This window comes from Piliocolobus tephrosceles, chromosome 17, assembly GCF_002776525.5.
Source record: "Piliocolobus tephrosceles isolate RC106 chromosome 17, ASM277652v3, whole genome shotgun sequence".
Classification (NCBI taxonomy): Eukaryota; Metazoa; Chordata; class Mammalia; order Primates; family Cercopithecidae; genus Piliocolobus; species Piliocolobus tephrosceles.
Genome location: NC_045450.1, coordinates 72,703,890 through 72,729,619, shown reverse-complemented (window position 1 = coordinate 72,729,619; position 25,730 = coordinate 72,703,890). Strand labels below are relative to the sequence as shown.

General features: G+C 53.9%; 1 protein-coding gene across 29 annotated transcripts in view; it reads right to left on the bottom strand.

Moving 5' to 3' along the window:
• Positions 1-25,730, bottom strand: part of BANP (BTG3 associated nuclear protein) — a 124,575-nt gene that overhangs the window by 45,031 nt on the left and 53,814 nt on the right. For all 29 annotated transcript variants that reach the window (XM_023228833.2, XM_023228845.2, XM_023228843.2 and 26 more), the window contains 3 exons: positions 16,429-16,668; positions 6,287-6,454; positions 1,065-1,201 (listed from right to left, as the gene is read on the bottom strand). In XM_023228833.2, the coding sequence (XP_023084601.1) occupies positions 1,065-1,201; positions 6,287-6,454; positions 16,429-16,668 (545 nt within the window). The remainder of the gene's footprint in view (positions 1-1,064; positions 1,202-6,286; positions 6,455-16,428; positions 16,669-25,730) is intronic.

Sequence of the window (25,730 nt, the reverse complement as noted above, 5' to 3'; positions counted from 1 at the left end):
ATCTACTCTGGAACTCTTTCAAAGAACTTCTTACTAACAAGATGAGAGGAACTGCCGTTGTGAATGTCAAACAAATTAATAAATAAGCTTATTAAATAAGATTCACTATTCATAAATGTCTCATCTCCTTTGGAAGAGGAAGGGTAATGCCCCCTCTAAAAGCCCCAGAATTTTCTGGAAGCCTTCCCTCTTCCAGACAGCGTGCTGAAGCCACACTGAGATGAGAGCCACGCCCCACTCTCAATAGCGAAGGACCCTGTTTCCAGGAGAAAGCCCTGGCGACACGGAGGCACACAATGACCTCTGTCTTCAGAGGTCCCAAGGGTGCTGGTGCCACTAAAGACATCGGCGATGTCTACTGGTACACGTAAAATTTCTAGTCACCCAGCAAAGCTTCCAGAAGAGTCTTCCTTCCTTCTCAGCCACCCCCTACTCTTGTGCCACAGAATCCAGGAAGTGTCTGTAGAGGGACTTCACCCGGGAGTCAGCCCCGAGCTCATCAGGCTGACCACAGCTTGGGCCACAAAACCCCAACAGAGAACTCTGCACGGGCAAGGCAGGACATTGACTCACTGCTGGGGCAGTGCCCACCCAGTCTAGGTGTGCTGAGTAACTCCAAGGCAAACGCTGATGGGAACAATGACCTCAAGCTTTTGCCACTGATCCTAGAAAGAAATGACTCTTTCCCTCAGGGAGAGGGTGCCTGCGCTTCTGAACTGAGAAATATTTCTGATGCTTCCCAGGAGCACGAGCTGGGACAGGCACCACCGCACAGCCTGACCCTCGGAGCTGACTGCCCGCCTGCCTGCTGGCAGGACTGAGGTGAGCTGGGCGCCCGCCCCACCATGTGCTTCAACCCCTAGGCTCTGCAGCAGCCGCCCCCACCTGTGAAACGTTAAGAGCGCATGGCTATGACGACCTCTACTTTAAATGGGGACCCTGTGCCTCCTCCCAAGCTATCACTGTGCTTCCGAAACAGTGGAACTGGTGGAAGCCGCCGTGGCCCTGCCGTGGCCCGCCCTGCAGCCCCCTTTCCCAAGGTGCGAGGTGGAGAGGGTACGTACTACTTGCACCTGTCCGTCTTCTCCGATCTGGTGGATCTGCACCTGCTGAGCGTTGGCCAGCGCGTAGTGCAGGGCCTGTGGCTGCGGCTGTGGCTGCGGGAGCTCGCTGGCGGGAGGTGGGGTGCTCATCATCGGCTCTGTGGGGGCGACAGGTGTGAACGGGGTGAACGAGAAGTTTCTTAGGCATTGCCTCTTGTGGCATGTGTGCACCCCTGTCCCTCCCTCTTGACTCCCACAGCAGAGAAGAGGAAATGCCTCATTTTTCCTCGACTCGCTGCGTCTCCCCTCTTCTGCAGAGATCGCTACGAGTGAGTCTTAGGAACTGAGGCTTCCCACACGGAACGCAGAAGGACCTGAGAGTGGAGTGATGTCGCTGTGACAAAACCCCTTCCAGTCCCAACTTATTTAAATGAATAAAGCTCTTCAAGTGGACGTTAAAAGCTGTTTCAGGCTGGCAATATTTGTCCATGGATAATTAAACTAACAAGACAAAAGCCTCATCCATACACTTAAAGGTACATTTCCGACAAATTTTACTTGCTGTGTTTAATCAAAATGAGATACAATTGCTTTGATGTACTGTGTATTAATTTTCACTGTAATGATGTCTCAATCTTAATTTTCGTAAACACTTAGAATATTAAGAGCGCAGAAAAACTTTTTAATTTTCAACGTATACTCGTAGCTTTGTTGCAGAGAATTATAATAACTAATTAAAAAAAAACTTGTAAGCATAAAAATGTAATAAGAAGGGCCGGGCACAGTGGCTCACACCTGTAATCCCTGCACTTTGTGAGGCCAAGGCAGGCAGATCACCTGAGGTCAGGAGTTCGAGACCAGCCTACCCAACATGGTAAAACCCCGTCTCTACTAAAAATACAAAAATTAGCCAGGCGTGGTGGCGGCACCTGTAGTCCCAGCTACTTGGGAGGCTGAGGTAGGAGAATCACTTGAACCCGGGAGGCAGAGGTTTCAGTGAGGTAAGATCACACCATTACACTTAGCTCCAGGCAACAGAGCGAGGGGGAGGGGGAGGGGAAAGGGAAGGGGAGAAAAGAAAAACTTTCCATGTATTTTTTACCAATAGCTAATGGTAGGTATTAAATTGCCATAGTACATGGATTCCACTGAAAACATTTTTTAAAGTAACAATAAAATGTTGGCTTTTTTTTTTTGAGACCGTCTCGCTCTGTCACCCAGGCTGGAGTGTAGTGGTGTGATCTTGGCTCACTGCAACCTCTGCCTCCTCGGTTCAAGCGATTCTCTTGCCTCAGCCTTCCAAGTGGTTGGGATTACAGCCACCCACCACCATGCCCAGCTAATTTTTTTTTTATTTTTTGTAGAGAAGGGATTTCACCAGGTTGGCCAGGCTGGTTTAAAACTCCTGACCTCAAATGATCCACCTGCCTCAGTCTCCCAAAGTGCTGGGATTACAGATATGAGCCACTGTGCCCAGTCACATAATAAAATGTTGATACTTGCAATATGCTAGAAATTGCCCAGCGACACTAAATCAGAATCTGAATTTCATGAGATTCGAAGGTGGTCCTCCTGCATGTTGAACGTGGAGAGCTCAGCTCCAGCCAAAGACCCTGACTCCACCTGAGAACCTCCAGGTGTGGGTCATGTCCCAAAGCAACCACCCCCAGCAGTGCTGCACGCTCCACAGTGCGTTCCTGTCTGCCTGGGCAGTTACAGAGCACTCAGCACCATAGGTCCTCCAGCAAGCCTTGTGGACCCCAGGAAGAAAATGACAAAATCCCAGCTGGGCTGAAGCCCAGCTCCGCGGACCTGCTGTTCCTCCACTGACCCTCTCAGCACCTACAAAACCAGCCTAATTCTTCACTGATGCGCTGCTTCTCCAGGCATCTAACCATTATCAAGCCTTGTGAAATCTCAATTTCTAACTGTTTCCCCAAAGACAACGGTTTCCAGCCCACTGCCACCTTGACAGTCTCTGGAGAGCTCCTCCCAGCGGCTCCAAAACGCCCCACTGGGGCTACAGGGCAGACAAGCTAAGAATGGGTGTGCTCCAGAGCGCACCTTCCAACCGCACGGGCTCCGAGGAAGGTCCTGCACACCGGCGCAGCCAGCACAACACTCTGCTTCCCACGCTGCTACAGCACCGTCTACTCCTGTGCAAATGTTTTGAGTCTACATTTCCAGCTATGAAATTTCAGCTCATTAAATTTACCCTTTCAAGATTTTAGTATCCTAATGACGCAGGCCAACATATCTGGCAGTCGTCAGGTTATATAACAACCGCTTCTTGCTCACTAAGGTCCTGGCAAGTAATTTAACTTGGGTTTTGATTCCCCATTGGATGAAACAGACCGCTAACTTTACCAAGTGCACGTACCTGAAACACATGGCAGGCAAGCCTGGAAACCACTCTCCTCGCTTTTCAAGTCTAGGAGTTCCCTACTGTTCTTTCTGATGTCTTCTATTTCTCTCCTTGCTATGTTCCTTTTTTCCTTTAAATTCTTGAATGTAATTTTAATAAATTTCAATGTCCCAGTCAGTTAATTCCAGCCAGGGTCCCTTCCTGTATTTAATAAATTTCAATGTCCCTGTCAGTTAATTCCAGACAGGGTCCCTTCCTATCTTCTGATTTTCTGATCACAGGTCACAATTTCCTGCTTCCTGGTACTTTTGACTGGATACTGGAGATGGTGAATTTTACTTTGTTGGGTGTCTAGGTTTTGTTATCTTTCTTTTAAAAGTGTGGTTACTTGTGGTTCAGTGTGATCTTTCTCAGGCTGTTTTAAGCTCCGCCTTTACTCTGGGATAGGTTGGCCGCCAGTGGGCGTGGCCTGCTAGTGCAGTGACTGATCACTGAACATTCTCCACTACAGCTGCTGCGAATCCAATCGCCACCCAGCCTGGTGTGAGCTTAGGAACCATTCAGCTCATGCCTGCCTTGGAATCCCCCAAACACCCAAGGAGGCCCCCGTGTAACCCTCTGCTCTTAAGAACTTGACTGCACTTTTAGCTGCCTCAGCCTCTCTCAACCCCAACCCACCTCCTCCACGTGGTGATGCAGCTGTGCTCTGCCTGGCATCCCCCGTCCCTCCTCTGGTGTTCCCTCTCTCAGGATCACGGTCCTGTGCTGCTGCTTGTCTAATGTCTTAGGACAGCCGATTCACAGATTTTTCTCCAGATTTCGATGGCAAGGGAATTCAATCTGGTTCCTGCTACTATGCCTGACTAAAGTCAGAAATCTCCTCTCCTTGACATTTTTTTTTTTTTTTTCTTTTTTGAGATGGAGTCTTGCTCTGTAGCCCAGGCTAGAGTGCAGTGGTGCGATCTCAGCTCACTGCAAGCTCCGCCTCCCGGGTTCACGCCATTCTCCTGGCCTCAGCCTCCTGAGTAGCCAGGACTACAGGCGCCTGCCACCAAGCCCAGCTAATTATTTTGGCATTTTTAGTAGAGACAGGGTTTCATCATGTTAGCCAGGATGGTCTTGATCTCCTGACCTCATGATCCACCCGCCTCAGCCTCCCAAAGTGCTGGGATTACAGATGTGAGCCACTGTGCCCGGCTCTTTTTTTGGGGGGGGGGGGGGGGGGGATGGCGTCTCGCTCTGTCACCCAGGCTGGAGTGCAGTGGTACAATCTCAGCTCACTGCAAACTTTGCCTCCTGGGTTCAAGTGATTCTCCTGCCTCAGCCTCCCAAGTAGCTGGGATTACAGGCATGCACCACCACACCCGGCTAATTTTTGTATTTTTAGTAGAGACGGGGTTTCACAATGTTGTCCAGGCTGGTCTCGAACTGCTGACCTCAGGTGATCAGTTCGCCTCAGCCTCCCAAAGTGCTGGGACTACAGGCGTAAGCCACCACATCCGGCCCCTCTGACTTTTAAACAACATTTTTTAAAACTATAAAACAAATGCAGTGCTTACTGGAATTAATTGAGAAACTACAATGAAAGACAAAGAGACAAATAAAAATTATCCTACTACCTAGAGACAGGCACTATAAAAATGATCACACATAAATGTTTAATCACCTTCCACATACACCTATATATTTACAATAAAAAATGGTCTCATACCATAAGTCTAGTTCTCACGCCCACTCTCTGCCTAGCTATGAATATTCAAGAGCAGAATTCAAGTCATGAGCAATATTCCTCCAGCCCCATTTCAACAGCCACAGGTTACGCTGCTACATGGTATTTCAGTGAATGCCGTTAACCCATCCCCCAGGACTGCTACCTCTCTCAAGTCCCAAGGCAGAATTCCTCATTGTAGTAGAAAGGCCTAGAATAGAAGAGCTTCTTCAACACAGGTCACTCAAGAAAGCGCTGCTTTAGGGACACAACTTGTGTGGCCCACTGTGGCCAGCCACCTCCCATCCTGGAGCCCCTGGGCAGCAGCTGAGGCTGAATATCTGATAACTACCAAAACAGCCCTGGAAAACCACTTCCTGAAGTCCGGTTCAGAAAGAGACCCCGGGAGAACTCCAGGTGATCTGGTCTGTAACTTGCAGGACCTTCCAGAACAAAGGGTTTTGGCCGACAAAGACTCCACTGAACAGGAGAGCTGGCCCTGCCCACGGCTGCCCTCCCATCCTGACCCCAGCCCCAATCAGAGCTCAAGTTCCAAGAGCTGCTGCCAATGCAGCTACCGTGGGGAGCTTTAAAAGAATAGTTTTCATTCAAATACTTATTAAAATATTTTGAGATGTCTTGGGTGAAAGGCAGTATCAAGTCACATTGTCATTCCTAGTGAAAATTCTCCCAAGGAGAAACAATCCCCCAGCGATGCCTGAGAGGCAACTGCAAGAGAACTGCTTCCATTATCTTGTGGATAGATCCAACTAGGGCCATGAACTCAAAGTAAAAATAAAGCACAGTTCAGAATCCACCCCACCCCTCACCCGGAGTCACCAGGCAAATCGTGAGAATACAATGGCCGGCAGCCACACGCAAAGGCCTCGGCCTCCTTGCCCCCATCCAGAAGACTTCCAGGAGCTCCAACAGGCCCTCTGTCCCTCACTGAGGAGCCTGGAGCAGGCCTGAGGCTGTCTGTGTGAAGGGCGCACAGGGCCAGGCACAGGTCCTGCAGCTCCACTGCTCTGTGTGCACCACACAAGCCTCTGGCCTCAGCTCCTGGCAACGGCTAGAGCCTCCGGCCACACTCCAGCTGCCCCTAAAAATGCCACCAGGCCAGCTGCCCTAAGCAGGGGAGGGCGGCCTCTCCTGTGGCACGAGGCCTACCTGAGGGGCAGTAGGAAGATGAGTTCGGCGTTCTCCGCGAGAAGCTCTTGACCGCCAGGCTCTGGCCCCGCTGTTTGCGCCGCCACGCCGTGCGACACTTGGAGTCAATGCTCTGCTTGATTCGGTACCAGTCGGATTCCGTGATGCCAAATTTATAGAAAAGGTGACCTGGAAGGACACATCCAAGGAAAAGCGGTGAGGCCTGCTCAGGACGGCCATCAGGAGCTGCCTGGCTGCAGAGCCGGCCAGGCTGGCCCCATCTTCCTACAAGGGTCCGGAAAGGCCCACTGCACAGAAGGTACTTAGCTGGCCCACAGGCGGGGCTCCCCATAAGATATAAATGATCCCTAAGGGGTCATGACATGCTCTTTCCATTTGTTTAACTTCTCGATCCCTCTGACTTGGTCTGCCCACACCAGGCGCACACTTGGGGCTCTCACAAGATTCCCAGACCGTCCACGCTCCAACTTCCCTCTGCCCTGAACTCACAGCAGCACCTAAGGTCCCGCATGCCCAGAAGTTGAGATCAGGGACCTCAACAATTGAACCAGAACTTGTCGGTCCTCTGCTTACTCACGCCTGCTCGGCCACCGCCCTCCCTTCCTTCATGTCTTGGCTCCACCACCCCTCTGGATAACCACCCAGCCCTCCCGCCCTCCTGGGCTCCCACCCTCCTCCCACTTGTTTTGTCAGAGCACTGACCACCTTCCAGCGTTTGGAGAATTCATGTATGCAGTTTACACTGTTCCCCTCACACACACAGTTGAGAATTCATGTGTGTATTTTGTACTCTGCCCCCCTCACAAACAGTTTGGTGTGTATTGTTACTCTGCTCTCCTCACAAACACAGTTTGGAGAACTCACGTATGCATTGTTACTCTGTCCCCCTCATAAACACAGGGGCCTTTGTTGTGTTCACCCATGCGGGTCAGGCACCCAGAACGTTCTCGCGCACAGTGGCTGCTCCCGTGTAAACAGTGATTAAAACAGACTGTAAGACACCCTCCCATGGCTGCTTAAGACCGGGGCTTGCTTACGTCATTCCCGACACCTCTCTATCATGCCTTCTCAACCAGAGCACAACCTCCTCACAGGCAGGGCCTGTGTCCTCATCCCTGGAGTCCCTACACCACAAGCCGAGTGGGCACAACCTACTCTCACTGTGGGGCCAAAGCCAGGTGCATCGTCTTCCCGGGGATCACCGTGCACACAGCAGAGAACTGTCCTGGGACCCCCAGTTCTCTACAACCTGCACTACAGAGAGCTCTCAGCATGCCCTGAGTGGCATCCAGAGGTGCCCTGTATTCAACAAGGAGAAAACTGAGGATCCAAAGGCCATGGCGGAGCAGGTGACAGGATGGAGCCAGCGCCCCGCTGCATGCCCAGTCACTTCCCACTAGGCCACAGGACCCCTTCCCTGTAGCAATGACGAATGTGGGAATCATGGGAAGCGCTCTTCAACACACTGGCCTCTCTAGCTGGCTCATGCAACTTCACCAATTTACAGGAAAATACACGGATGGAATCCAGAATTGTAGTAATAAAAAGATGAAGCTGAAAAGTGTCCTGTTTCAACTACCAAGAGCCTCAAGTCTGGACTCTACTACCCAAACCCTAAAAATCTGTTTCCATTGAGACTAAAATGGTAGAAACAATCGAAACAGAGGAAGAAGTGTTTGGGTTTTTTTTAAGTACTCTATTAGGTATTAGAAGTCCCTCGGGTTTTGGAAACACACCTCTTGACTTTTTTATCAGCAGATACTCGAGACACGTTTGACTCTCTGTATAATGACAACCAATCTGTCTGTGCTATAGACAAAAAGAAACCTGCCAGGAGGGTGGGATTTGTAGGATCAGAGGGAAGAATAACCTAAAGTCGTTTTGGCAGCATGTTTTTATCCTCACGCATAAAAGAAATCATACGTGAAGCAGCAAGCTCTTTGGCTTCCAATTTTCGGGTCATCTCTAAAATAATCAGAGTCACCCTCAAATCTTGGCTGGGTGACGGGGACGCCTCAGGAAGCCCCAGGCTGAGCAACTTTAGTGACTCACAGAGGAAGCCAGCCACTGGCTGTGGTCATGGGAGAACCCAACCATTAAAATCACAATGAAATCCTTACAGGAGAGCCCAGCTACTGCCAGAGGTTGCACCATAGTTACCGTAAAACCCAGCTTTCAAACTCCACTTCAACAGTTTCAGGAGAGCCCAACTACTGACTTTAGATGCAAAGCAGCCCAGCTGCTGCCACCAGGAGACAAGAAAAGAAACAGCCATGCCACCAGCAGGACAATGTCTTTGGAGCACGAGTCGATAAAAAGAAATGTCCTCAGAACCGCCCTCCTGTTACCCTCCCACCTTCACACTCCAGGAGAAAACTTCCATATACCTCAAAGGATTAATGAGTCCATACGCAATTTAAGAACAGGTTAGTAACAGGAAAGAAAATATACCTAAAACACCCAGGTGTACAGCTAAGAGAAATGAGTAAAAACATTAACATTTAAATTCAACTTTGTAAAAATCAAGTTGCCAGTTCAAACCCTTACTCATACCTTTTAAATTAAAAAATACATACTCATCTAGTTACCCGCCACGGAGCTTCCATTGTCCTCAGACATCAAATTACCTAATTCCTTCTGATCCACGCTCCAGGCCCCAGCCTGGGCAAATGCCCCCTGCCGGCCACCAAGGAGATCCAGAGAACAGACCAGCCGCCCAGGCACTGCCTGCAGAGCACGGTAGGTGAGGAGGGGGAGGATCTGAACATGCACAGATGCGTGCAGGAGTTGCCCGAAGACGCTACTGGACAGCAGCTGGGGCGAGCGCCCGCTTCTGGGCAGCCCTCAGGGCTCTGAGGGTCTGTGAGGGGCTCAGATTCCTTTACCTTTTGTGACAGCACTGAGCAGCTGCACTTAACAGAGGGAGCGGGAAAAATCCTATCATGATGGGATCAAAAGATCACCTTGAATTTAACTGTCATTTTCCACTTAAAGCATTTGATCTCATGTTATTTGATGGACATTTTTTTTAAAAGCCTGATAAAGTAGGAATGTCACTACTTTCACTTTGGTTTTGAGGCAAAAGCCAGAAAAAGGAGAAGGGATGTGTCCAAGTCCAATTACTATCGTACTGAGCACCGGCCTTAACGTGCGAGCTTCCTGGGCCCACCCAGGTGGAGAGGCAGCGGCCCTCACTGGATCCTGAGAACCCACGAGAGGCACTCGGGGAGATGGGAAGGACACGCACAGCCCCGCACACGTGCCTCTGCTGTCCTGAGCTCCCTCCGCCCAAGGCACCTGCAGCCCCTGCTGCCAGGAGGCCTAGTCGGCCTTCGATCGAGGCAGAAGTCTCCCCCGCAGCAGTGCCCAGGACACAAGAAGAACAGAAGTGCTCGGCATCCAGCTGCTGAGGCTCATGGGATCCCCACAGCGCGGCCTCACCCGGGAGCAGAACACCCTGTCCGGCCTCAGTCCCTGCCTTCCCTGCCACATCCCCACACCACGCCCATCGAGGCCCCTCGGGGCCGGGACAGGCTTGCCTTCCAGGCTCAGCCAGGCAGCATCCCTGCCACTGCCCACACCTCTATTTTCCTGATGAGCTGTCCTGCAGTTCCTAAAGAGCTGAAGAGTCCCCATTACCCCATTAGCTGCCTTCCCACTTTCCAGAATCCCCGTTACTAACTCTGGTGGTTCAAATCATAAACCGATTCCCAGCTTTCCGTCTGTGGGGCCATGAGAGGCACTGTGGGAAGCGAGATGAGAGAGCCAGGCGGGCTTGTAATCTTGCGCCTCGGTGGGTGGCACGGGGCTTTATCAGTCACAAAGGAATGAAGAGCACCACCCCTGCTAGTGCAATCTCAAGTGCAAGGGAAGGCAGCACAAAACTGAGTGCCAACAATTGATTTCTTGAAATTACAGACTCGACGTGATAGCGCTGCCTAGAAAAACAAAAGGCGTCTCGAAGCCTCTGCCCGATAGAAGCCAGCTGACATGCTCCCCGCCGGGGGAAGCACACGCAGCCCATACCCCGTGCACCTCACATGTCCAGCCTCCAGGCCAAGCTGACCGCCTTCTCCAAGCCTGCTGACTCACTCGTTTATGAGAAAAAACGATGGAGTGACACCTGTCCTCAGTCTGTTAGCAACAGAACCCCTCACAGCCACCTGCAGGACCACCTCCAGGTCACAGCATGTGGGTCAGCTGCTGAGGAGGTGGCTCCGCTCACTTTTCTGCCTGCAGCCCACGCTGACCACACCTTCCTCCCAGCTCTCAGTCACCGGGAGGCGCTCAATGTACCATGACAAACACCCGCCCCTGCGTGGAGTCCACATTCTGCCCTTCAGGACACACACAGGGCAGCCTCACCGAGAACCTGGAGAAGAGACAGCACTTGGCCACCCGTGTCCCACAAAACTCACGTCCTGGCCCAGGACCCCGGAATGTGACCTGAAGGGGAACTAGGGTCTCTGCAGATGTGATTCCTTAGGTTGCAAGGAGGTCATCCTGCAGGAGAGGGGGCTCCAAATCCAGTGACTGTCCTCGTAAGGAGAGGGACACAGAGGGAGACACGGGGAAGACGGCCGTGGGGGACGTGGGCAGACATTGGAGGGATGTGGCCACCACCAGAAGCCGGGAGAGGGAAAGGTCTTCAGAGGCAGCGTGGCCCTGCCCACACCCTCATCCCAGGCATCTGGCCTCCAGACCTGCACAGGGTTCCACGCCAGCCAGACTCTGAGCTTTGTTCCAGCGGCCACAGGAACCTGAGGTACCCTGCAAGACACAACGGGGCCAGGACCACCTGCTCTTGGAGTGAATGATCTGAAAAGAACCACAATCATCTGACAGGTCAACCTTGTATGTACAACTTTTCACTCTGTGCAACTGAATCCGGTCTCTCTGTAACTGCTAGGAGGTCTCGTGGAGATCTGCCATCCACAGTAGCATTCTTTAGATCACACGAGATCGGGTGTCTTCAGGGTGGCACGGCCGTAGACAGCCATCTTTTAGAAAAGCCTTCAGATCCAGGGTCACCAGCTTGGATGCACAGTCCAAGCAGAGGCGTACGTGAGCCGTGGATAGAAATCCTAAGAACTAAACCAATTTCTCTTCACAGAGAAAAGAGGCGAATGCTGCTGTCCTAAGAGCACATTCCTTAGGAAAATGCCCCAAGGTTTTCCAAGTTGCCATAATATGCTACTTTTGCATAAAACACAAATTTGGTTAGCTGCCCAAATTTGGGGGTCCACCAAACCTTGGGAACCCTAAGAAAGCCAACACCCCAAAAAGCAATAACCTCCCTCTTTCAATAACCTCATTTTGAAAAGGCGGTAGAGACATTACCTACTGTGTGTTTCAAAATGTAGACTTTTTTCTCCAGAAAAAGAAAGAAAATCTTTCTGCTGACAAATAAGGAGAAACTTAAATCAAAACCTTCTCCCTCGTGAGCTGCCTGGGTTGAGTGAGGACAGTCGCAGGCCTCTGACTACTGAGGCTACAGGCGTCACTGTGGGCTCTGAAGCAACGCAGAGTGAGGTGGGGCGATGCAGCCAATTCCGCTCCTGCCACTGTTCAAGCTGGGGCCTGGGAGGTTTGGTCCATGCACTTATTTGATTTGTTTTGGTTTTTTGAGCAACAATCAGCAATAAGAATGAAACTGGGCCACAGAGAGAAAAGGTAAAGTAATGCTTTTAACATTTCAACAATTCCATCTAAGCATGAGCAACCCAGGTACGCCTGGCCAGAGGTGGAGGGAGAAGGAAGGGCTCCTGTTCCAATCTCCCTCCAGATTTCACTCCAGAGGAAGGAAGCCCAGCAGGTGTCACCCGCTGCCCTCAAGGGCTAGTGTGAGGGAGGGTTGTGCTCTCTCAGCCCACACAGCAAGGTTCCTCTCCATTTGGACACCAGAGGAGCTGGGCACAGGGAGGCACAGCAACGGCCTATGGTCACACAGGCCACAATTATAGACGCTGACTCCACCCTGTCAGCCCCTGCTCCTGTCCCACAAGACACTGCCTTGAGGCCGGGCATGGTGGCTCACGCCTGTAATTCCAACACTTTGGGAGGCTGAGGTAGGGAGTTTGAGACCAGCCTGGACAACATGGTGAAACCCCGTCTCTACTAAAAATATAAAAATTAGCCAGGTATGGAGACGGGTGCCTGTAATCCCAGCTACTTGGGAGGCTGACGCAGGAGAATCGCTTGAACCCGGGAGGCGGAGGTTTCAGTGAGTCGAGATCAAGTCACCACAATCCAACCTGGGTGACAGAGTGAGACTCCATCTCAAAAAAAAAAAGACACTGCCTTGCTCATGAGCTGCCAAGGGGGCAGGTGAGTGCTAAGAAGGCCAGCTGCTCACAGAAGCCACCACCCTGGAGGGAAGGTGCGCAGACAGCAGTGTGTGGCCCACAGACTCCAGGCTCCTTTCTGCCCTGCCCACCCCCTTCCCGGGGCTTCGCCATGCGGCTCCAGCAGGATGGCTCGCTGGCCCCACTGGCCCCGCGTCCACACTGTCTAGCCACAAGGCCACTCACTGGGCCCTCTGAAGGCCCAGGGTAGTTTTCCCCCGCAACAGTGAAGACTCGGAATCTCCACCCACTGTGAATATCTGTAACAGACAGAGGCCCGGACCTGCCTGCCCAGCTCTCTACCTGGCAAGGACACAGCGGCCACCTCCCCACGAACGCTGCCCACGCCTTTGGACAGCACAGACTCTACAGTCGCTCAACAACACAGCTACTGCCAAGCAGCCAGCACATCCAGGCATCACCAATCCTGCTGGGGACACCACACACCTGGGGTTGCAGTCCAGGATGCTGGGTGAATGCCGCAAGCTCAGAGACACAGTGGAGCTCTGCAGACAGGCTGCAGCGAGCCACATCCATCTCCTCCTCTGTGGCCCCGTGACCTGCTCTCCGCACAGTGGCTTACCTGCCTGCCCACAACGCAGCTGCATGTGGGCATGCACATGCCTAGTGAGGGCATGGCGCACCCCTCCCCATGACGCCCTGAGCATGAATGCGGCATCTCAACGTTCTGAGACACTTATTCATGCTTTGTGAACTATTTAACAAATACGGCAAATATACACAGAATCAGGAATTCCTCTATTTTAAGAAAATGCACAGGTTTCTCGGCCTGAAAAAAAAAAGGAAGCCGCACCTGTGACGTGACAGAGCTCTGGCTGCTGACACAGCACCGTCCGCAGAGCTTGCCACCACCCCACCCACGGGCACTGGCATGAACCCTCACAACCCCCACAGCCTCCCGCCAAAAATGCACACAAGCCCACCACGTGGGCTTCACGTAAACACACCTGTCTGTGGAATTCAGAAGTGTCTGACGGCAGGTGGTGCCCACTACACAGAATGGGCCATCTCCCATGACCCACAGCAATGACTGAACTCTCGAGTTCCTGTGAGGCCAAGCCTTGCCCACGTCTCCAGAATCCCCGCACCCTGGGCACTCCTGTTCCACAGCACAGCCCAGTCCATACCCAGGAGTTGCTCCAGGCCCCTCCACATGGCGCTGAGGACAGGTCAGCCTTCCTCACACAAAGTCACCCTGAAGGTCAGCCCCACCACGACCCTCCCAGAGCTCTGCTCGATAGACCAGAATTCACCAGGCATCTCCAAGGGGCTGGGCGCTGGAAGCGAGCCCAGGAGCCACGCTCCGGAGGGACTTCCAGCAGAATGACAGTGCTAGCGGACGCCCCTGCCAGGGGACCGTGCTCCAGAGCCCAGCTCAGAGCCTGGGGAGGCAGGGCCCGTGGGCCCCAAGCCATAAGGTCCAGCAGCCTGGTGAACACAGCCAGTGACCTCAGCTGTCTGGGGGCCAGCCCCGAAGCCAGCGGGCCCAGGGGAGAGGGTGGTGGCCCATGCCAGGTTCCCACTCCCCTCTCCGGCTTCCAAACCCCCACCGAGGTTGGCAGCACTTCCCAAGCAAGGAGAAGCTCAGCAGGGAAGGTCAGCTCACAGCCATCACACACAGGGAGTTGGGGCCTGCCCCACTCTGCCCCACACAGGGCCTTCCACCGCCCTACATGGACTTCCTGAGTACAGACACAGCCACCCCACCGCCATGGGCTCTGCTCTGAGTATTGCCCTGCCACGTCCCTGTCACCTCGCTGGAACATTCCCTGTGCCCGACCAAAAAAAGACCAATCGCAGCCAATGCCCTGAAAGCCCAGAATCCTTAGCCTGACATTCCAAGGCACCATCTCCAAGGCAGAGCAGCCGGCCTCCAACCTCACATCTGAGGCCCCTGTCATCTTCCTGGAGGAGCAGGGACTCCTCACCTGGGAAGAGGGCCCAGCCCAGAAAGCCACTGCCCCACACAGCACGGCACACTCATCCCACATGCCACCATCCTCTCCAAAGAGTACCCGCTCCTCTGTCCAGGCTGCGCCTCCAACTCATAGCCCAGACTGACACTGCAAGGACACCCCACAATGCCACCTCTCAGGTTACAGACACTTCTATCTACCTGACTGCACACTCTGCTGTCGGGGCCATTTCTCACTCGTCTATACATCTCAGCACACTCTACACTGTGATCCACACACCAAGCACCAGCACAAAGCAACCCCCGGCTTTCAAGCTGGAAGCATATCACATGGTCAGGGCGCAGATGCGTGCTCTTGGCCACGCCATGCCCTAAAGCAGAGGGTGGGGAGGGCGGTGGGCCTGCTGTCCGCCTCTGAAGGCAGTGTCCTGCTGGAGCACAGCCACGGCCATGCGCTGACACCTCGTTTGTGGCTGCTTTCAGAGCTGAGCAGTTGAAGAGAGACCCCAGGACCTGCAAAGCCTGAAACATCTGCCACGTGGCCCTTCAGAAGAAGGCTGCAAGTGACCCCGTCCCATGACCCTCTGATCCTTGTGACCTGCTTTACTCCACCGCTGTGAATCTGTGAGGAGGCCCCACGTGTGGTCTCCCAGGCAGTTATCTGAGACGACCCTCAGGGTCCAGGACGGGCGCCCACCAGTATCTGAGAGCTGGGGCACACGCCTGGGCCAAGATGTGGCGCATGGGAAGATGCCATGACCTGCTGACACGCGTGTGGGTGGGACCTGGCTCTACCTCTCAGCAGCTTCCAGGAAAATCTGCAGTCAGCACGACCCCCCCAGTCTTACTTAGACCCCATTTTCACAGCAGCTACTGAACAGCTGAGCCCTTCCCCTCCTCACTGCTCCTGACAGAGGCTCACGGGCCACACCATGCTTCCCAGAGGAGCAAGGCTCTTTCCTGCTAGAACAGTGGCCCCTGCACGGTAAGACCCTGGACACCCTCTGCACAGTGAGATCCTGGACACCGAGTGCTCTGCCTCGCTTGACTTGTTGCGAGATCAGATTTACATTTCACGCTCCCCTGTAGCAACTCTCCAGAGCCCGGACTGCCGGAGGCCGCTGCCCCCCCACACCTTCCTGCCAGGGGCCTCGTGTCTCTCGTGTTTGCTGCTGCTTCACTTTACGTCTTCGCCAGAGGCCAGCAGGACAGTTTCTGAAGCAGACGGGCTCTGTGGAGCAAATAGACCATGTATGCTGGCAAGGAGGACCTGAGCGCCCATCAAACACCATTGAAGGGCAACACCGCCATCGCCAACTGGAGCAAGTCCCGCTCTTCAGAAGGGAGGGAAACGTCACAGGCTGGGCTGGGCACAAAAATCAGGCTTTGGAGCTCTCCTGGCTCCCGTCACAGCCAGGTCAGCACAGAGGCCCAGGCACGGCTGCTGAGACCCAGCCCTCAAGGCAGGCGGCACTCCACCCACTGCGGAGAGGCTCTGGAGGGCCTGGGTCAGCACGGCCAGGACGGCAGGGAAGGCCCCGGCTCTCCTCCTCCTCTCCCTCCTCAAGAGTGGCCCACAGACAGGAGGCGAGGAGTCTTTTACCTTTTAAGGGCACACAGGAGGTATCTATATTACGGGGTGTACGAGCTATTTTGGTATAGGCATGCCAGGCGCAGTGAGCACATCAGGGTCAACCAGGCGTCCATCCCCTCGAGCACTGATCCTCAGGCTGGGATTTCAAACTGCTTGGAGAAACGCAGCCCTGGGCCAGTACTCCTGATGCCAGCGTCCTCAGAGATGCAATGTGGGTCCTGACTCAGCTCCCTGCACACCCCAGTCCCCCAAGGCGGGCCCGACTTACACCGGATGCCATAGATGGTGAGCGGGTCCAGCTGCTTCTTCCCGTGCTTGCCCTGCCCCGAGAGGTTGGACACGGCCTGCACCTCGCGGTGAAAGAGGTAGTCCAGCAGCGTGAGCGCCATCTTCTCGGCTGTGCGGCAGTTGGTGCTGATGTGCAGCATGTCGGAGGGGATGATGGCGCAGCGCACCCGCATCTCGGGGTTGTTCTCGTCGCCCAGCCAGGTGCCATTGGGGTAATCCTCTGAAAAAGAGAAGACAGGGTCCTCAGATGGCCACGGCTCACATAAGCTCACACTCAGGACAGCAGAGTGTTCTGCTCAGACACACCCAGGAAAGGTGCTCCGCGCAGGGCTGGGCAGATCCCTCCTGACTTGCGATGCAGTCACCAAGAGCGCTGGAGCCTCCGACTGCTGCCCAAGAAAGAACTGACGAGGAACAGAAACGATCCCACCACCCCCAGAAGCGGCCAAGGTGTCCTTCCATCCATTTCACATGGATGAATGTGGCAGGCAGGCCGTGTCCTGGCAATCCTCCTTGCTCTGCACTGAAGGCCGGCCCCTCAGAGCTGAGCCCACCCTGCTAACTCAGTGAAGCAAGCAGATCGCAGCGCACCTAGCGCCCCCGCATCTGAACCTCCCGGGATGGCCCTGCCTGCTGCTCGCAGAAGGCTGGTGGGTGTGTGTCCGGCAGCAGGAGCCTCTGCAGCGCCCAGGGGGAGCACAGGCCCAAGTCCGTCCTCAGGTCTGGAAGAGCTAACATCAAACAAGCTCTGGTCTCAAACACCAGGTTCTCTTCACAGCCCCAGCAGGGTAAAAAGCTTTAAAAAAATAAAAATGTCAATGTTTGCCCGCATCTGGAAAGAGACCACTTGGCACATCTGTCTCTGGGACAACGGAGAGCCAATGCTCCTTCCTGTGTTTAGAGGACTCTGCACTGAGAAGAGGCTGTTGGGCCCTCACCATGGTCCAAAGAGCCGAGCACGCTCTACCGCTCCCTCTGCGCTGTTGAGGATCGGCCCGGCCCGGCGTGAGAAAATGGCTCTGTGTGGGACACGTGGAGCTCCAAGGGGCTCTGCACTCCTCCCCGTAGAGTCCCGGCCACCACAGTGTTCTGGGCCACCGCCCTTTCATGCTCTGTGAGCCTCATGCCTCCCCGCTGGGCAGCTCCGCAGAGAGCCTGGGGTCTGTGCACCGCACCTGCTCTGACCTCCTGCCCAGAGCACTGGAATTCCTTCCCCTTCTTGTAGCCAAATTTCCTTCCCTGCCACAGACGTCCCTTAACCACGTGGAACACACCCCTTGTGATTTTGGGACCCCAAAGGTTACTAAAAACAGAAGGAGAAGCCAAGGCTGCATCCGGAGGCAGGGCAGGGACACGAGAGCAGCAGGGCCAGGTGCCTGTGGGGCTGCGGGGCCTTGGGACCTGAGCGCCAACACAGTCACACACTCTGCTCATCCTGGACCCGGGACCCCAGCAATACCGATATCCTCGCACACAGGTGGTACCTGCCCCAGCCATCTGCAGAGCGTCTGGAACCTTCCCTGGGGCCCCTCACACCTCACTGCCAGCCATGCTCTCCCACTGGCCAGCCACTCACACCAAGAAAGACGCAGAGGTAAGGGACTCCAGTGTCAGCAGCCGGCTTGCCGTCGCCCCCGTGCACACGATGCCAGTCCTTGCCTCTGCACAGAGTGTAAGTCACAGCATGCCCCGGACGCCAGCATTCTCAGGGCAGTTAAAATGCAGTCGCCCAGACCAGCGCATTCAGGTGTGGCAATGCGCCATGTTCTCCACTGTCAGTGAGGCCACAGCAAGGACCCGTGGACAGGCCCACGCTCCGCACGGAGTAGACAGGGTGGCTAGGGCCCTGGAGTGGCCTGAGCTTGCCGGCAAAGCACACTCCTGTGGCGATGGAGTGGGACTTCCCACCTGCCTGCCCAGGCAGTGACGCCCGCCAGTCCCTCTAGACCTCTCTGCCTCCCTCCCTCCCAAGCATGGGCTCTCAGCTTCCTAGCTGACCCTTCACAAGTCACTGGTCTTCTCTGAACCACAGACTCCTTCTCTGTATAACGGCGTCTCCAGGTTGTCCTCAGGTTGACCAAGTACAGTACGTGAAAGGCTTGGTGGCTTGTCAAACTCCCTGTTCAGAGCCTCTCCGTGTGACAGAAGAAAGCTCCACACAGGATCATAAACGGGAAAACTCGCACTCCTGCTTGGAAGCTCAGCAGCTTCCCAAACAATCTCTTCCGACCCTGAAGTTGAACCAAAGTGAGGCTACAAGAGTCTCCCCACCCGTGGCACGTCCTCCCCTGTGGAAGGGTGGAAACCTGAATACCTCCCACGAGGGGCTGGGACCTAGAAGGGACCCCACGCTATGCCAGAGTCTCCAAGGCCCAGGGCCAGGACCTAGGAGGGACGTCATGCTATGCCGGAGTCTCCGAGGCCCAGGGCCGGCTACAGTCATGCCACCCTGGGCATCGCTGCCTCAGAACGTCTGTGAGCTTTATTCTGAAATGTCCCAATATTGACTTTCCGGCTCCTACAAGGGCAGCCAGCCCTGCCTACCAGGCCAGGAAGCCTGGAGCACAGCCGAGAAGCCGGTGGCTGCCGGGTGCTCCCAGTGTGCACAGTTCCCTCCACGGGCAGCCTTTCCCATTCCCCAAAACATAAGATTTCCATGAAATATCAGAGCAGGGCTGGTCACCCTGTCCTCACGAACACACACTGTCACAGGCAGGGCAGTGTGGCTGGGCTCTTGGCTGTAGCTCAGGCAGGGTAGTGTGGCTGGGCTCTTGGCTGTAGCTCAGGATAGAAAACAGCTCTAACTTTTGGAATTCAGGACAGAGAGGAGTAAGAAGCATCGATGCTCAGAGGTGGTTCAGAAGTACAGGGATGCTGCTAGGAACATATGCTCAGACGTGCATTTTTTCAGAACATCTATCAGTCAGCCTCTATTACATTCCATCTGTATACGAGGAGCGAAATGGAAACATGTGACCTCAAGACTAATGAATGGAGTCTCATGGCAGGGGCTGTCTAGAGGCCATAGTTAGAAAGCTAAGAGAATCCAACCTCCGGGTATTTTATCACTTTATCTACGAATCCTTATGGGACACCCAAGTGCCTGGCACTGGCTCTAAAGTTTGGCATCTAAGCCCGTGCTCAGGGTCACAGGCCAATGCCATCGAACACAGCAGTGCAGGCCCTGGCCAGCAGCAGTCCAGCCAGGAAGCCATGGGGAGGAGAAGGGCGGCACACAGCGGGCGTGTGAGCCAAGGCAGCAGTGGTCCAGTCTCTGAGATTTGACGCCACACGCTGCTCACACCATGGCTACAGAGGGTCATGGACTCAATGGGACTGAAGATTTCAATGGGAATCTGCAGGGGAAACCCAAGATGTGGGAGGACGGCAGCCGAGGCAGCTCTGGAGCACTGGCGCCTGCACCACGCATTTCCCAGCGCCACGTGCTTCTCCCGCACGGATGGGAGGCCCCAGACACAGCTCCCTGCTCATGCTGACCTTAGACCATGCCACAGATTTCCTGGTCAGATCTAACCCAAGGGGCTGAATCCTTCCCTGTGTCTGTCCTTGTGAAGGGAGGATTTTTAAAAATGTTCTGCCTTGGGGCCTGGGCAAGGGACAGAGATTTGCTTGTGGCCCCTGGTGGCTGGGAAGCAGAGGCCACGCAGGCCCAGCTGGTGAATGGGAACTGTCCCACTGCAAGGTCTCCCTGACTCCCTCACCCGGGCTGGGCTCAAGCCAGGGTGACACACTCAGATGCCACCCAGCGTGAATTGGGGCTGCAGGAATCACCCTCGATCCCACACAGACGCTGTTCAACGTGGGCTCCCAGCCCGGGCCAGCCAGGCCTCCTGGCAGCGCCAGTACAGAGCCCCAGGTAAAGGAGCACGAATGGAGGGAAAGCCGTTGGGGCCCTGGAGGAGCACCTGAGTACCTGAGTCCCTGCACAGCAGCCGCCCAGTAGCTCCTGGAGCATGAGACCTCGGCCCTGCTCCTCCTGACTCCCAAGTGCCAGGGACAGTGGCCTGCAAGCAAACAGGGAGACAGGCAGGGGTACAGCTGACCTCAGACGAGAACGGGTGATCCCAAGCAGGGAAGGGGGAAGGAGCCACCCAGGGGAAGAACTCCAGAGAACATTCCAGAGTGGGGAGCAGCACCGGCCTAGGCCAGGAGAGGCCACGTGCTCCAGGAAGGTAAGATAACCAGCGTGGCCGGAGCAGGGAACGTAGGGCAGAGGAGGGACACGGAAGGGTGGAGAACCAAGCAGGGCCCAGTCACCTAGGCAGCGAGCAGCGTGGTCCAAGCTGAACTGGCACGGACAGAGGGCACTGGCAGAGGGATAGGCAGAGGGGATGGGCAGAGGGTATGAGCTGAGGGGGCACAGGCAGAGGGCACAAGCTGAGGAGGCACAGGCAGAGGGCACGGGCAGAGGGAGCACGGACAGAGGGCATGGGCAGAGGGAATGGGCAGAGGACACGAGCTGAGGGGGCACAGGCAGAGGGCACAGGCAGCTGATTACAGGGCTGCTCAGTAATCCAAGAACGGCCGAGGACCTGGGGTCGGTAGGGCTCACAATGAGACCCACTGTCTTTAAACTTCCCAGTGTTCCTGGCAATGAGGTTCATTTAACGGGAACTCCGGGTAGATGAGGGTGGTCTCCAGCGACACCAAGCATCTCTGGACTTAGGGCCTGGAGATCCCAAACACAGGACCCGAAGCAGGCAGCAGGAAGGGCAGCAGCATCCTATGTCACTGGCCTCCCCAACCATCACCCACCCACACCAGGACGTGGGCCATGCAGGGCCAGTGCGAGGACGGTGTGGGGACAGTAGGCAGGGGCTCTCAGCTGTAGCCACCAAGCTGCTAAAGATCCTGAAGCCTCTCTCAGGAATTGACAGTGCTGAAACACACTTAGCTGAGCTCTCACTGAAACGCACTTAGCTGAGCTCTCTGTGGTGAGATAATATTTTTAAAGTAAACACTGGACAAGAGTTCAGAGTTGTTTTTCAAGCAGTGAGTCAAAATCATGTCAAAGTGTCACTGAGACCCTCCAGGAGCGATGACGTGGACTCTCCATGCCCAGACCGAGAATCTCCCTGACTTAGGGGGACAGCCGGCTCCTGGGGGGCTGCCACCTGCCACCTCCGTCCTCCCCAGGCTCCCACCTCAAGGCAACGTGGGGGCAGCCGCTGAGCTCATCCTCTCGCAGGCTCAGGCCCCACCGAGGGCTGGTGTGCAAACATCCAGACCCAGTGCACCCAAGGATGGCCGCGCCCTCCACCCCACACAGAGCTGCCCCAGCTCTGGGTGGCTCCTCCTGCACTGCAGGTCACAATGAGCCCTCCCTCCACAAGCACTGGCCTCGTCCAGGCCTCAACACTTCTTCCTGGCCTTTTTTCAGCACTGCAGGAGACTCTGACTCTAGACTCTGCCTCCACCAGAGTTACCCAAAGGCCACCTGGCCAGTCCTCCCAGGAATCTCCCGCCTCGAGCGTCCAGCAGGACCCAGCTTGTACCGGCCTCTCTGTGTTGGCGGCCCACAGCTCCACGCCCTGTGCTTCCTGCTCAGCACAGCCACATTATCAGTGCTGACCCACCCGTCTACTGGTTCCCATCCACACCTGTGTCCACGGATTTCCTACTGACAACATCACTCCCACTTCACTCCTCTAAGTGCTAGAGATTTTCAGGCATGTTCTCAGACCAGCAGCATCAGCAGTGACGGGGAACTTGCTGAAAATGCTCATTCTCAGGCCCCACCAATCAGAGGCTGTGGGGTGGGCCCTGTTTAGCAAGGAGGTTCTGAGGCAAGGGGGTTCTGACCTGTACGAGGAGGGCCCCGTGTGTAGAGAGAGAACACGAAGGATACCACTCCAGGCAGGCTTCCCGCCTCCTGCACCAGGAGAACACAAAGGCCCGCTGAGCTCTGACGGGTGCGGGCAGCGGTCTAAGGGCTAGGCAGGGGGCAGGCCCACGTCACGTCGCACTGAGGGAGGGCCCGTCCTGCGAGGCAGGCTCCTGAATCCACACCTCCACCACTTCAGAGGGCTCATTTCCTCAGTCCTCCCGGTAACTCCAGCAGCTGAGCCAGTCCACTATCCATCTTACAGGAGAAGTGCTCACACGTCTGCAGAAATGAATGACCCTGATAGAGGTCGCAGGCCAAGTGAGAGGCAGACTGGGAAAGGAGGCAAACGCTCTAGGCCATGAGAAGTCCCTGCCTGCTAATGACCAGTGATTCACACATTTCCAGTGTCTCTTCCTAGAAAGCTGCCGATCCTCAAAGACTCTGAGTTTAAATGATGCCTTCTCTGCATTGACATGGAAGGCACTGTCTCATATCTGCTTCCTGATATAATCTGCTGGATTACTGGACTTTTATATATTCAGAATGCCCTACCGGGGGTAAAAAGGGAAACAAAACAATGATTTAAAAATCCCAGCCTGGAATCTGTACTGTCAGACCACAGTGAACAGTTATTAATTTATCCTTTTTTCTTAGGCAGTCTATAGAAAGGAATTAACCAATAATTGAAATACAGTCTTTTTAAGATCCCTCTCTCCTACTTTCACTTGAATGCTGACTTCCCAAGAGCAGATGAAACAATTCCGATAAACGTTCGTCTGTGTGTTGTCCAAGACCGAAGTCCTAACTTCACACGAACACCCTGGGAAGTAGAGTTCCATGGTCATTTTTCAGGCGATGGCTCAGGATTCCTGTCCCTGGGATTCTACACGTTAGTCCCCTGTAGTCACAGAGGTGACAAATGCCAGATCTCCGTTCCGGCAGGACGGTGAACACACCAGAAGGCCGCCCTTTACGAGCCACTGGGTTGCAGGGTTGTTCAAAGCCTTAGAGCGCGGTGTTAATTTCCACAACACAACCAGCTCCACGTCAGTTCAGCTCAAGGTCAGCCTCACCATCTCCAGGTAAGTCTTCAGAGAACAGATTCATACTAGATATGCCATCCCTGCCAAAAATTAATTTTCAACGGGCTTTTGCAAAGGCTTACTCAAGCTGTTTATGAATTTCAAAAGCAACTCTGCATAATGGTTCCAACAATGGATAACACAGAGCAAACCCCCGTAGAATTCAAACCTAAAGGCAGCCCAGGCTGCGTGGTGACACATATCACAGCTCAAAATGCTTCCGGAGCCAGGACACGATTAACCGTAACTGTCAATAATTCATCTCTCCTATCCAAGGTGGAGAGTAAGAATTCTATGTGGAACGCATGAGACATTTCATCTGTTGGGCTCCTCATCATTATTTGCCCCACAAGAAAATACAATGTGTTGGGTTTGCCAGGATCCTGGGGGATAGGGACACCCCATAAAGGTAAAGCCACATTTGTCCCAAACACGCCAACTCTGGCCATCTACTGGCTAGATGTCTACGTCACATATGGATGCTTCAAAAGAACCTCCATTCCCATCAGGTACTAGTGGATGCTTAATGAATATTTGGGATGGGAAAAGGGGAGCAGAAAGATCAAAAGGGGAGGGGAGGAGAAGAGAGGAGGTGTCCTGAAAAGCAAAAAGTCCACACGCCTGGAGGACAACTATGAAAACCAGGTGGGCTCCTGATAGGGTGGCCTTGCTCTAAAATCAGGGACTTTATGATTATGTGACATCGTATTTGAGAATTTTAGACATCTGTAACACTGACATTCCACCAACTACACATTACAGAGACTTCAGTTTAGAAATGGAACACTGTACCATTTTTTTTCAAAATGCTTTTTTGGTGTAGGCTGCTTTTATTTTGCTTTGTTTTTTTCTGAGTGGGCTGATTTCCATCAACAATTCTATTGTAAAGATTTTGCCTATAACGCTTAAACATCTCTTAAAGTGAACAATAATTTAACCCTGAGTTAAAAGGATCCTGCGCCTCCGGGTCACGCAGAGAACCCGAGTCCAGCACCAGTCGGCGCCCGAGCTCTGGAGAGCTGAGCGCCTCTAGCACCTGAGAAGTTTGCTCTCCAAGCGTCTGGTCTCACAGGGCAGGGATGGGAAGGGGGTCTTTCCGGGTGGAGGAGATGGTGGGGAGGAGCCTGGGTGAACTCCTGACTGCTCGGCACCAACACGGTCATGGGTCAAGACTGCTCCCGACACCTCCATCCTGGGGCACAGACTGTGCATCCAGAAACTGAACCCAAGCTGCTGAGACACCATCAACCCCACTTACTTACCCAGACTGCCCTTCTGGCCGCTCTGTGGCACACAGAGCCACGACTGTTCTCACGCTGCTGTCTCCTGTTTCCCTTGGTTTTACTGTGGTCACTCATCTCTCTGCAGTCCTATTCTTATTAGCAATCACCTCAGGACTACCATGAAAAAGTTGTTTCCCTGTTACCTCACACATACAGCACTTGTGTTGAAACCACATAAGATGAATTCTGTAAATAAATGTTTGAGGAATATTTGTAGCAAAATGTTCTTCTTTCCATGTGCACGGATGGCATCCCATGGACTGCAGGTGTGTGAATCTGACCGCACAGCACAGCATGGCTACGTGGCTACACATTCTTTCCCACGTGCATGGCTGACGTTCCGTGGACAGCGAGGTCTGGGAATCTGACCACACAGCATGGCGTGCCAGCAGCAGCTGAAGGATGGCCGCAGCTGACAGCTCTCACAGCTGCCCAACTCTCCCAGCTGTGCCTCACTCACCAGCCTTCACCAGCATCATCAAGGGCTACCATGTAAGTCGTTCTACTGACTGGGAGGTCCATGGGACCAATTCCTGGCAATAATTCAATTAGAATTCAATGACAGTCCTTCCCCACTGAAATTAAGTACCTAACATTTTACGTGTAGGATTAGTCCATTTTGTAGGAATTGGCAAATGCATACACAGCAGGAATTTAAACTCTTGATTAAGAGCCCAACTAAATCCCTTAATGGACAAACAGATCCCACTCTAGGTCCATTTTAGCTCAACTTGTTTCTCTAACTCAGCTGGCAGCTTAGTCATTGAACAATGGGGCCCCACACACTTTCAAGTACAAAACAAAGCTATGAGCACACTAAGACCAAAACTACTGACAAAAGGCAAGCACAAGAACAAAGACACAGTCTACTGTTCCCTGCTTTCAACAGTCAGGAGCTACCGTCCTTATTCCAACGAGACACAGTCTACTGTTCCCTGCTTTCAACAGTGAGGAGCTACTGTCCTTATTCCAATGAGACACAGTCTATTGTTCCCTGCTTTCAACAGTCAGGAGCTATCGTCCTTATTCCAACGAGACACAGTCTACTGTTCCCTGCTTTCAACAGTCA